This window comes from Bemisia tabaci, chromosome 7, assembly GCF_918797505.1.
Source record: "Bemisia tabaci chromosome 7, PGI_BMITA_v3".
Classification (NCBI taxonomy): domain Eukaryota; kingdom Metazoa; phylum Arthropoda; class Insecta; order Hemiptera; family Aleyrodidae; genus Bemisia; species Bemisia tabaci.
Window position 1 is genome coordinate 4,790,195 of NC_092799.1, and position 13,786 is coordinate 4,803,980.

The 13,786-nt window shown below is 37.2% G+C and overlaps 1 protein-coding gene across 7 annotated transcripts in view; it reads right to left on the reverse strand.

The window, feature by feature from the left end:
• Positions 1–2,418: 2,418 nt before the first annotated feature.
• LOC109035857 (uncharacterized) overlaps positions 2,419–13,786 on the reverse strand; it is a 32,603-nt gene continuing 21,235 nt past the window's right edge. For 3 of the 7 annotated variants that reach the window (XR_011900230.1, XR_011900228.1, XR_011900226.1), the window contains 4 exons: positions 10,286–10,453; positions 7,814–7,870; positions 5,972–6,021; positions 2,419–3,079 (listed from right to left, as the gene is read on the reverse strand). Coding sequence is in view for 2 of the 7 variants with exons in the window: in XM_072302427.1 (XP_072158528.1) it covers positions 10,293–10,453 (161 nt within the window). In the remaining 5 variants the exon portion in view is untranslated. Of the gene's footprint in view, positions 3,080–5,913; positions 6,022–7,812; positions 7,871–10,284; positions 10,454–13,786 lie in introns of those variants that run through there. The other 4 variants (XR_011900227.1, XR_011900229.1, XM_072302427.1 and 1 more) reach the window with 4 other exon arrangements.

Below are 13,786 nucleotides of genomic sequence, written 5' to 3' on the forward strand. Positions count from 1 at the left end.
TCCTCCAAACATGAAAATGTGGCACATTGCAGGAACAGTAACTTGACTGAAGTGAGCTACAGACAGAGACAGAGTTACCTACAAAGTTGATGTCCGATGTTCTCGGAACAGGTAGTATTCGGAGAGATCCGGAAAAGATCCGGAACCTTCATAAACCAGCGGAATTTGTTCCGAGATCAATGTTTACCGTTAATTAATTAAATTAATTAATTAATCCATTTTGGAGTCCTCTATTTTTATGAGAAAAAGAAAATCAAATCATCCGATTTGACGGATTATATTTATTGAGGATAGATATCGAAGACCATCCTCCGAAAATTTCGAGAAAATTCAAAGGGGAAATAAATTGCAATGTTGTTGAATTGCTCCATCATCCGTAAATCGCGTAAATTTAGGGCAGGCTCTGAGGTTTTCAAATTTTCATTTGTGCATCCCCTTTGACGCATAAGATATTGAGTATGCACACCCAGAATCATCCTTGGAAAATTTCGAGAATATCAAAGGGGAAAATCTCCAGGAATGTTGTCCCATTGCTGCGCGCATCATTCATATTTCGCGAATCGCGTAAATTCAGGGCAGGCTCTGAGGTTCTCAAAGTTTCATTTGTGCATCCCATTTGATACATGAGATATTGAGTATGCACACCTAGATTCATCCTTGGAAAATTTCGAGAAAATCCATGGGGGAAATCTCTAGCGATGTTGTCGAATTGCTCCATCATCCTTAATTCGCAAATCGCGTAAATTCAGGGCAGGCTTTGAGGTTTTCAAATTTTCATTTGTGCATCCCCTTTGACGCATAAGATATTGAGTATATATGCACACCCAGAATCATCCTTGGAAAATTTCGATAAAATCCATGGGGGAAACCTCAAACAATGTTGCCGCATCCATTGTCAATACGAGACAAGTCGCGTAAATTCGGAGCAGGCTCTGTCGTTTCATCAATTTCATTTGTTTATCCGATTTGACGGATTATATTTATGGAGGATGGACATCGAAGACCATCCTCTGAAAATTTCGAGAAAATCCAAAGGGGAAATTTCATGCAATGTTGCTGAATTGCTCCATCATCCATAATTCGCGAGTCGCGTAAATTCAGGGCAGGCTCTGAGGTTTTCAAAATTTCATTTGTTCATCCCCTTTGACACATAAGACATTGAGTATGCACACCTAGATTCACCCTTGGAAAATTTTGAGAACATCCGAGGGGGAAATCTCTAGGAATGTTGTCGAATTGCTGCATTATCCATAATTCGTGAGTCGCGTAATTTCAGGGCAGGCTCTGAGGGTTTCAAAGTTTCATTTGTGCATCCCCTTTAGACACATAAGATATTGAGTATGCACACCAAGAATCATCTTTGGAAAATTCAAAAAAATCCAAGGGGGCAATTTTCTGCAATGTTGCCGAATTGCTGCATCATCCATAATTCGCGAGTCGCGTAAATTTGGAGCAGGACTGTCGTTTCATTAATTTCATTTGTTCATCCAATTTGAAAGATTTTATATTGAGTATGGACACCCAGAATCATCATCAGAAAATTTCGAGAAAAACAAAGGGGGGTATCACGAGCAGTGTTGCCGTATCCAGTATGATGCATGATGATTCTTGAATTGGCCGCCAAGAATTTTTTTTATCTTTATTCAAGCTAAATTTTTCTTGATACATGAATGAAAATATTGAATTAAGCATGTATATAGTTTGTAATAAGCTGATTATGATCAGAATTCTTGATTCAAGAGAGAATACTTCTTGGCGGCAAATTTAAGATTTTTTTTTCTTTCAGTGATTATTTACTGGGACGTAGCCCCTTAGTGATTCAAAATCTACGAAACATCATCTCTCTTTTGTAAAGAGGTTAAGATTTTAGTAATCTATTTTAAATCCTGCAAAACGTTCATGGTTTAAAATTAATGAGTTTCTCACTCATGGTCACTCTTATTTTTCAACCAATGTTAGTCGTTGTTGAAAATTGAATGTCTCTTTTTGCAACGTTGATGATTTCTTGACACATTGCCTGTATTACTTACGATAAGCTAAGGAACATTATTTCTTGAAATTTTTGCTGGTTATCCTGCATCATGTGCAGAATATTTGGTAAAATTATGAATAATTCACTGATTTTCATTGTAAGGAAAAAATTTAAATGAAAATGAAACACCATCAGCTCTTCTTGAAACATTCCAAAAGTGGAAAGTGTTTTGAGACTTTCGCCATAAAGCCATCTCAAGACGATCAGATTCAGAAAATAGGGAGAAATAAAAAATTTGTGGCCTTCAGGAACAAAATGCGACTATTATTAGTCAATAAATGACTGGAAGAATTTAAAACACACATGAAAAAATATTTCACTCACTAATATTAGTCATGAGAAAAAATGGTGTATGAAAAAAGAGATGTTGATAAATAGACATAAGGTAGTAGAAAAAAGAAAATTTATTTAAGTTCTTGAAAACAAAACAAAAAATCAGTAATTCCCTGTCGACTTGCTAACGTAATGATATTTCAAGGGGATACAAGTACAAAATATGGGTTGAACATGCTAAAGGAAGGCTCAGGTGAAATTTACCATATTTAGACTGTTAGTCTAAGAACGAGCTTGTTTACATGAGCGCATTAAATTTATTCAAGTTTCCGAAAATAGGAATAAAAATCAGCATTACTCTGTTGACTCACTAACGTTATGATATTTCAAGGGGATACAAGTACAAAATATGGGTTGAACGTGCTAAAGAAAGGCTTAGGTGAAATTTGCCATATTTGCACTGTTAGTCTAAGAACGAGCTTGTTTACATGAGCGCATGTAATTCATTCAAGTTTCCAAAAAAAGGAACAAAAATCAGTGTTACACAAGCAACTCACTAACGTATTTAAACACTAATAAGTGAATATTATAATTAGCAAGTAAACAAAATGACCATTAAATTTAAAAAAAATATATATTGTTTAAAAAAGGCAGTAAGAGAGAAGTAAAACAATTTTGAGCAGCGTCAATTCCGTCTAAAAGTAATCATTGAGGAACGAAAATAGTTGGCATTTTCTTTCAAGACATGTGTTCTAGGCTGCCTGATTCAAGCATCTGAAAACATGAGGAAAGAAATAATCATCAACTGTCAAGTAAGTGGAATAGCAGAGCAAGTTACGGTTATTAAAGTAATAGTCATTCGATCAGACAGGGTTGCCACAAAATTTAGAAAATGAAATTCCCCGGCATTTCCCTGATACATTTTGGTGAAATTCCCTGACAAATGAGGATATGGCGAATGGCTGAGAAGACATAATTTGACAAAAATGTGTAGTTTGAAACATCAAACCCAATATAGAAAGCAAATGAAGAAGATTCAACAAATTTTCCCTGACATTTCCCAGTTTTCCCTGACTTTATAAAATTCCCTGACTGTGGCAACCCTGCCCCTTATAAGGTGTTGCCAAGTTATGTAAACCATAATTCTAAGTTTCAAAATTCATCTTTTCTGGCGTTTATCATTTCATAATTGAGTCATGTCGTGCGAAAGTCTGTAATGTATATTTTTCAGCTTTTAGTTTTCTTGTGCTCATAATAATTTTCAAGATTTGACACCACCATCAAAGTGTAAAACAAGTAATAATGCCACATTCATCATTAAATTCAACTCTCGAATGTATTATCAACTCAAAAAAACTCAAGACAGGAAGAATGAACATGAGCGGCCTCTGCATGAAACGATCGGAATTTGTGTAACTCATGATAAGCCAAGGATTAAAAACATCACTGGTCAAGAGGACCACATACCTTGAGATCCAAAAAAGTAATTCTATTTTACCAATGGCTGCCTCACCAAAAGTTTTTTTTTCTCTTCCTACAAAGAACATACGTGTCTCTTATGCCATTCACTGTCATCTGCCTATTTCTAGTTGGATGAAGTTTTCTGCATCCACAAGTCCACTGGACAATGAACTGACATACCGGTACGCTCTTTGAAAAAACTCAATAATCTTCCATTAGTTTTATTCCTCCTTCAGCTTTGGCTTCAAAACATCATCTTAGAGAAATGCAAATAATCTAGGACTTCATTGACGTTTTGAAAACTTGACTTAATTATATCAGGCCAAGGCTTATAACCTTTAGTAATTCGAGGTCTTCGTATTATAATTTGCCATTTTCCCTTCTAAAGCTTCTCTTATCTCAATTTCAAGGATATGAAGGGGGAAAAAACATGCATGAAATCTCTCTTCAAAATTTTCTGGAGGTTAATACCATCATAATTAAATTTACACAAGTTTCGTACCTAATCCTCATTGGCAACCGTTATGTCACCACAAGCTCCACATTTCCAATTGACAAGTTCTCACTTCCGAAAATTTGTATCTATAGCATCCGTTTCATCTCACCGCATTATTTCGAAACATATCTCAGTTGACGAATATGAAAAGTGTCCTCAGTATCAGAAAATTTAAAACAACAAAAATAATAAACGGCTGGGTCATTGCACTATTGAAAAACTTTTTAAGCAGATTTTCTCGGGGAACTTTTTAAATCTTGTGCTCATAGACCATACTTGAAAAGATGGGTAAAAACAAAATACAGGGTTATCCAAAAGTCACTGACCACCCCTGAAACTTTTTTCCAAATTGAGATAGAAGTTTGAAACTTTGGGAATGTTCCTCGGTCTAAAGTAGCAACTTTTTGGTCCCCCCAAAATTTTGGGGGCGGCCCCCCTAAGGGGGGTGGGGGCTAACTTTTTGTTTCAAATGGCAACCCCCCCTTTGTGATACCTCATTCGAAAGATAATAAAAAAAGAAAATTTTTGGCGCAAACCGCAGGTCAAAATGTTGATTTTTGACAAAATGGCGGCCGGTCAAGGTTCAAAATGGCCGAAATTTGGCATCTCCGTTTTTTATTGGCGGATTGGTCTGAAACTCAGTATCTTAGGGTTTTTTGGGACGAGAAAAACGATTCTGGCATCGGTTTTCCAGAAAAGTCAGTCCTTTTCAAAATGGCGGCGGTCAAAATGGCGGCCTAGAGCGAGAAGTGAATATTTAGGCTGCTTATCGTTGGATTTGTATGAAACTTGGTATCCGGGAGTATTTCGGCACGAGAAGAACGAATCTTTCATTGGATATCTGAAATTCCGACGAATTTCAAAATGGCGGCTAAAAAGTGGCGATAAATCAGTTTTCCGGCTGTTTACCAATGGATTTGCATGAAATGCGATATCCTGGTGTTTTTTGGCTGGATAAAAAGAAATCTTTCATTAATTCTTGAAATACTAAATAATCGAAATCGCATTTCATGCAAATACATCGGTAAACAGCCGTAAAACTGATTTCTCGCCACTTTTTCGCCGCCATTTTGAAATTCGTCGGAATTTCAGATATCCAATGAAAGATTCGTTCTTCTCGTGCCGAAATACCCCGGATACCAAGTTTCATACAAATCCAACGATAAGCAGCCTAAATATCCACTTCTCGCTCTAGGCCGCCATTTTGAAAAGGACTGACTTTTCTGGAAAACCGATGCCAGAATCGTTTTTCTCGTCCCAAAAAACCCTAAGATTCTGAGTTTCAGAGCAATCCGCCAATAAAAAACGGAGATGCCAAATTTCCGCCATTTTGAACTTTGACCGGCCGCCATTTTGTCAAAAATCAACATTTTGACCTACGGTTTGCGCCAAAAATTTTCTTTTTTTATTATCTTTCGAATGAGGTATCACAAAGGGGAGGTTGCCATTTGAAAAAAAAAAGTTGGCCCCCGCCCCCCTTAGGGGGGGCCGCCCCCCAAAATTTTGGGGGGACCCAAAAGTTGCTACTTTAGACCGAGGAACATTCCCAAAGTTTCAAACTTCTATCTCAATTTGGAAAAAAGTTACAGGGGTGGTCAGTGACTTTTGGATAACCCTGTATGTAAAAAAGCTGATATCTTGAATGGCTAACCTGAAGGAGGAGTAAAATCTTAAGGAAAAACCCTTCACTTCCAAGAATGATTTACTACCTAGTTATCAGGCTTGTCGCAAGAGCTGCATCCCGTATAATCTACTGCATCTGTGAATGAAAAAAAAAAAGTCCAAGTTAACTAACCAGGGAATTTTGTACAGTTCAGTACATAAGTGTGATTTCGAAATCACAAATTTGAAAAACCGTAAACTTCAGTCAATGATTATATTTCACTGTAGACACAACTACATATATCTATCATCATGCTTTTCTAGTCAATGTTTCCGGCTTGTGATAACATAACGAGCACCTAATGAGTAGAGTTTGTTTAATTTTGAACCTCAGCATTGAGTATTCGAAAGTAAAAGATTGTATACCGAAAATTTTATTTCGGAGAAAATCCCTAATTGAAGATTGAACACCGTGTACTTCCTCCATTACTTAAACTGCGCCTAAACTCTAATTCCTTTGTGACTTGCTGAACCTTTGAAAAGGGGTATAGAAAACAGCAGATGGCTACCCTGTGCGGGTTTCTAACATATTTTTTTTCTTTGTTTTTTTTTGTTTGAAAACATGCACAAGTTCTTTTATTGGCAAGAGACTTTCTGCTGCTGAGATGATATGTTCCTTATTATTTTAAGTTTTTTTTTCAACATGAATGGTAATTGAGAGGGGTGGGTTTGTAACTAAAAACATGTCGCCTTTCTCATTTTAAACAGAAAAATTAGAGTACTGAAGTCTTTGTCCATTAGTTGCCAACGCATGGATGATGCAGGGGTAGAGATAACGACTATACAGTGGATCAGGGTTATATGTTCCCTCATAAACATGAAAACTTTGTAAAATTCGCATTCCATTCTCTCTCTATGATCTTTAGTTCATTTCTATTGTACAGAAACATGTAAAAGCTACATTCATTTTATTGGATACGCCATCTTACGAGGATTCAGAAATCTTGAACTCCTGAAAATGAGCTTAATGGCACTGGCCTGTTTACCAAAAATATCCTTAATAAATTTGTTGTCACTTCCGATATCCAAGTCTCCTCTTTGCTCTTCATTTACCGGCAAAAATGTAATTCTCCCCTGAATTCATTCAAGCAACCATGAGACACTACAGCCTGATTGTTAAAGCTTTATCAGGCTTTGTCAGCAAGGTAACACATGATAATCTTTTAACTGATCGATTTTTTAAGTCTTTTTGTGGTGACATGAGCATCAATAATCAGGCTACTGGTCGACAGACACTTCGGATCGCCTAAAATTTGTCACTGATTCTAGGTGGGCTTTTCGCAATGATTTTGAAAAGGTGCATTTGACAATCACCTACTTTCAATTGGGGAAAGAAAAGAAGACACATATGTCACATCCGAGAATCACACAATTCAACATAAATTTAGATGGTAACAAAATGATAACTGATCCACTCAGGTTGATGTGATAATTGACTCTTCTTTCCTTTCCCCTGTCCTGTATTATTTACTCAGTTCCCAAACAACTGAATTTCCTGTGGTAAACTGCGATTTTTTTTTTGAGTACATGCAAAATTTTATTTTTCCAGGCATACCGTGAGGATCCAAAAAACCCAACGTAATTTTCGAGATCAGCCCTAAAAATACACCTAGAAAATTACATTCCTTCTTGTGATGACTTTTTTCTCTTTTTGATACAACCAATTTGAGCTTGGTTCATCTAGAAGATACGCTATCAGAGACTTGCAATTCGTCTACTGTCCTCTGAAAATTCTGTGTTTCTGCAACCCATCAACAATTTGGATCCAAACAAATACACCTTGAAATTAATTACTGTGCCCTTCTTTCCTTTATTCATCTGATAAAATAGTGATAAAATCTGTATTTTTATGGTTGCCAAGTTCCGATGTTGTAAATACTTTTACTTACCAGTTCTCGATGTGTCTGCGGATGGCGGCTCCTCTTCGGAACTGATTGTTATTTCTCCTGCAACACGAATTTTCAATAGTATAATTAAAAGAAGGAACCTTTACTAAAAGAATTACAGTAACCCCTAAAAACAGTAATCCTGTTTAACAACATAACCTCATTTGGTAGGGAGTGTACACTCATGAATAAGGAATGCCGAAACGCACTCAGCTCTTCCTGGACCAACTTTGAAAAAAACTTTGAATTTCCGCTACTTTGAACAACTTTTCTCAGATAAAATTTGATTGGATGAAAAACAAAAAGGGGCGAGATTCCCAAAATACTGATAAATTTTGATAATAAGTTTGGAAACTTAGATAACGGATTTGTTGGAAGTAAAAATTCTTCGTCTCAATTGCCAAACCTAATTCTGGAACCAACGCCTGCTTAAAATTACAATTTTTCTTGTGATTTTTCCTTCCAAAAGACAATGGACAAGATCAATTGGACACAGTCCAATAACAATGACTTAGGAGACTGTGCAAACAATTGAACTTAATTATCAGCTGCAAATCTACTGCATCATTTATTTTTTTTGTTCCTCCCATACATATTTATTTTGAAGGTCAAATATAACCCTATTTTCAGTTTCCTGAAAGAACAGAGTGTTTTTTTAATCCTCTGAAAGCACCTGAAGGAGACTAATATTTAACCCCCTCTGAAAATGCTCAAAGGTTCCTCGACAAAAATGCCACAAGATGGAGGAGCTTACACCCCAAAATGTCCTGCTTCATTGAACTCACATAAAGAAACTTCACGTCAATTTTCCTCTTGAGGTAATGGTCTGGCAAAACTCCTTGTAGTTTTACAGTTAAAATGTTGTCCTTGCAACTGCTAAATAGTGTTAATTCTCTGACATAGGAATGTTGATCCTACAGTTCCTCTTACGAGAGAATAAATTAAAGACATTCTCTTTTGCCTTTTAGAAAACAGACGTGCATCATTCCCTAGGGGCGACGATGAGGAGGGCACCTGAATTATCAAAGTTCTTCCCCTGTTGCCAACTATGATTGCTTATCGTGACAATTCACGATGGAAAATGCCACCAATCAAAAAAGTAGACGTTAAACTGTCTTTCTTAAATACCCCTCAAACATGTATCATTGTCTGGTTTTCAGAAAATATCAAGAAAGGGAGAGAAAATGAGGTTCTAAGCCAAGTTATGGCAGCCTTTGTGCTATGGATAGTCTAGATGTATTGAGTCTTTCCTTACCTCCCCTCAAGTACATCATAATCGTTGACAAATTGCCAGCCTCTTTAACTGAAATTTGTTTTTTGAACTGCTATGAATTGGACCTACTACATTCCAACATACGAAAATAGGAATATGAAGTGCACATCCTATTCCACTTGTAATTTTTTTTCAACTGTAACCATTGCAACTTCACTTATGTACGAGGGTCGTTCCAAATAAAAGTATCTTTTTGCCGTAACTTCTTTACTACTGCATGAAATAAAGGTCTGAAAAAAACTGTTCATTGGTCATGATGACCCCTTTCTTGCGAGGTTTTATTTTTCCTTTAAAATTTGGTTCAGCAGAATGTCAAAAAAGTTGTTTTTGTGAACTCACCTCCAGACCACATGGGTCCAAAATTTCACGCTGATGTCCACATTGTGTTGCGTCTTTGGTGATCTTATAAAGAAGGAACCTTTAGCTAAGAATTGTTGCTGTCTGATGTTACAAAATCGTGATTGCACTTTGACACCGGGTAGTTGCTGCGCCAATGTACCAACATGGAATTTTAAACCCGTTTGGTGGTGAGGTGGGTTCACAAAAAAACAACTTTTCTGCCATTCTACTGAACAAAATTTAAAATACTATAGCTTGTTAAAAAGCTGACATTATGACCAATAAGCGGTTTCTTACGGATTTTAATTTTATGTAGTAGTGTAGAAGTTTCGGCTAAAAGATACTTACTTTTGGAAGTCTCTTCTATTTAAAATCTGCCCCTTCTTTAATTTTTTTAAAATTACCACTCCTAAACTTCTGGGAGAAGTAAAGCGGTTTTGCATTCAAGTTTGTTCTACTATTTCACCTTCTTGACCATGAGCCTTGGCCGACTCAGAGAACTGACCCTGATAGTTGCAGGAAAGAGGTGATGAACAAAAATGTTTTAACTGTAAGAAAATCTTTCAACGTCAGAAGCCTCAAGTATCCAACTTTTTTCTTTCTAGCATTTACTTTGGATTCACATACCATTCATATTTACTTAGCATTTACATTGAAGGTTTCATTCACCGTTGTAACATTTTTCTTCATCAACTTGTTCCTGCAACAGTTCCACTGTTCCGACCAAGTCTAAACCAACCTTGTGATAAGAAATGTGCTATCTACGGTGCAAATTTTAATTCCTAACCCTAGCTTTCCCCTCAGGAATGGGAAATATTAATACTGTGAGTAATTTCCACAATAATATTAATAAGATGTCTTACCCAGACATCATGGCTCCTGTGGAGGAATCGATGCAGGTGCTGGTTGCAGTGGAGGTTGTGGTAGAGGCTGCAGTGGAGGTTGCTGTGCAGGTTGTGGAGCAATTATTTCGGTGGGTGGTCCTACATGCCCACGGCCCCAGCTTGTCCTCCTCCCACGCATTGGAATGTCTGAAAGAGAGAATCCAATAGTTGATCAAAAGATGAATTTTCATAAATAGTTTGAAACAATAAAAGCACTTTGGACGACCAGAAATAACTTCCCAATACTGCCTATTTTTCCTGCAGTGAACAACTAATACACTTTCATGTTCTTTACGAAGTTGGAGGCAACTGGAAAATTATCTGCTTTAAATAACATAACCTTTCAACTAATTATTTACTTGTTTAGGACACTAATTACTATCAGATGATTGTTAATGATGACAACCCAGAATTATCCTCTTCTTCATCAGAATTGAAGGATGTACAGTTCAAGCATTTTTTACAACCTTCCTTTTCTAAGAAATCCTCAGAAATATCGCGATCCCAAAGTCAACCACAAATTGGGTACTTCCTTGAGGGAGAATATTTTGAAGGAGTGACTATGCATTCCGTCTCAAGTTGTGTCAATGTCATTTCCCCCTTCATGCTTTTCTATTAGTTACTGCCTTTCCACTGAAGCGCATCCCTTTGTGCCAAAAAAAAAAAAAAACTGCAAAATACACCATGTGATTGGAAATATGAGTTTCTTTCAGTTACTTCCTCATTCATCATCTAGAAAACTAAAATTTAATTTAAGTGCTGATGGGGCAGAAGTTTGTGCAGATTTTTTTCTCCATACTGAAGTCACTTAGCCATTAATGACTGACATCTATGATGTTCTGAAGGTGGAACTGCTTTTCAGTCTTGTCAATCTATAAACTCTCCTGTAATAATCCTGTGAAAAGATGCGATTAATAGAAACTTTGCAGTGTGACATCTTGTCAATGATACATAGGAAGTATGTTCTGGCCTTAACAGATGCTAATTTATGTAATTTAAGGCTGCTTCTGCTTTCTTGAGCAATAAATGGAGAGAAAACATTACTAGTGCTACTGTCTCAAAGTTTAAAACCCACTTTTGGCACTTGGCACCAGGAAACGCTGGTTGTCCTCTTTGAGTCAGTGGGTTTTCTGCCTCAGAAGAATGATAAATCATTGACCCATTATCAGAAGTGATTGTATCAATTAGTTTAGTAAAACAAGTAGCAAAAGCTACCTGCTGAGGGGGCGCCGCCCCCCCAGACCCCCCCTTTCAAATTATATATGTGAGACTTTGAGTATCATAGAAGTCGTGCGGCGACATGCCGAATGAAATGCCACAATTAAAATTATTGGATCAGATGATGAGCTGATAAAAGCCTTACCTAGTAATTTGGGAACATTTCTGACACAGTTTGGTTGCTTTAACTATCACTTTGATTTGCGAAATACAAATCGTTTTCACTTCGTATGTAGTTAAATTTGATTTTGACTGACTTAGTTTCTGATGGATTCAAACTCATAATATACATTTAGGTTCCAGGGAAAGAAAAATGCAGATGAGCTACACTTCACATGAATATAGATTGATTAAAAATAAATAATCCGAAGAAGTGATGGAATAAATGATAATTGTTTACTAAAGTAAATACTATACCTAGGATTCATAGGAATTTTAAATAAAATCCCTTCCATCACTAAAATAACCCATACAGGGTGTACCAAAAGTCCGTCCCACCCCTGCTAACTTTTGAACGAATTGAGCTAGGGTAATGAAACTTTGGGAATGTTCCTATCTCAAAGGAGACCATTATTTGGGGGGGTCAAAATTTTGGTCCCCCCTCAGGGGGGGGGCGGGGAGCCCCCCAACTTTTTTTTTTCAAATGGCAACCCCTATCTTGTGATACCTCATTCGAAAGAACATAAGAAACTAAGAATTTTGGCGCAAACCGCAGATCAATATCTTAATTTTTGACCGAGTTATGATAGGTCAAAGGTCAAATTTGACCTATTTTCAAAAAATCATAACTCCGGTTCAAATTATCGTAAGGAAAAAAATAAAACGGGAAAATTTACCAAATTGTGTCCGCTTTTAAGTAAAAATTGCAGAAATCACTTCGATTTAATTTTAAGGGGGGGCTCGGACCCCCAAATACGTCAATTCAAAGGTCATTCAATTTTCCCGCGAAATAAGCCAATTTCCCCTAGATTTGCCTCCACATTATCTCAGTAAGGTCAAAATCAGTTCAACATTACGTTGACAAGTCCCCGAATTTCGGGAAAAGTTAAAAAAAAAAAAAAACGAAATTTAAGGTGATTAAATTTGATCGTTTAAATTTCGTTTTTTTTTTTTTTTAACTTTTCCCGAAATTTGGGGACTTGCCAACGTAATGTTGAACTGATTTTGACCTTACTGAGATAATGCGGAGGCAAATCTAAGGGAAATTGGCTTATTTCGCGGGAAAATTGAATGACCTTTGAATTGACGTATATGGGGGTCCGAGCCCCCCCTTAAAATTAAATCGAAGTGATTTCTGCAATTTTTACTTAAAAGCGGACACAATTTGGTAAATTTTCCCGTTTTATTTTTTTCCTTACGATAATTTGAACCGGAGTTATGATTTTTTGAAAATAGGTCAAATTTGACCTTTGACCTATCATAACTCGGTCAAAAATTAAGATATTGATCTGCGGTTTGCGCCAAAATTCTTAGTTTCTTATGTTCTTTCGAATGAGGTATCACAAGATAGGGGTTGCCATTTGAAAAAAAAAAGTTGGGGGGCTCCCCGCCCCCCCCCTGAGGGGGGACCAAAATTTTGACCCCCCCCCCCAAATAATGGTCTCCTTTGAGATAGGAACATTCCCAAAGTTTCATTACCCTAGCTCAATTCGTTCAAAAGTTAGCAGGGGTGGGACGGACTTTTGGTACACCCTGTATGTATATACTCGTGGTGCCTGCACTCGGCTCGATTTCGCCGAATGGAATTCTTTATCATCGCGGTTGTCCTTGTTGCGTGCAGGAGGAAATGAAGGCGCGCTCGCAGTAGCAAGAAGCAGACGCGCCAGGTTGCTTGCGACGCGTGAATGTAGCTTAACCTCCACAGATTAACAAACCGTCGAGCAGCCACGCGAAAAGTCCTATACCTACATAGAGAAAAAAAGGAGGTATTTGCATCTTGAGGTTTGTTTACCCTGTGACGTAGGTCTGTACAACCTGGCCAGCGAAATCCGAAATTCGAACTATGAAAAATTGACCATAATTTCCGATTTTCCGAGGTGTAAAATACACAACTCAGCAGAAGAAAGAAAGAAAAATCGATTCGATATTTCTGGAGATAAATGTATGGATACGGACGATATATCAACGTTGAAATATCGATACAATATTTTGGTCTAAAATATCGATAGTCTGGTGGCGCGGAGCGTCTTTGGGAGGGGAGGGGGGAGGGGGGGTTGGGCGCGTAGACGATAGAATATCGCACCCGAACTGAGCCTTAAGGCT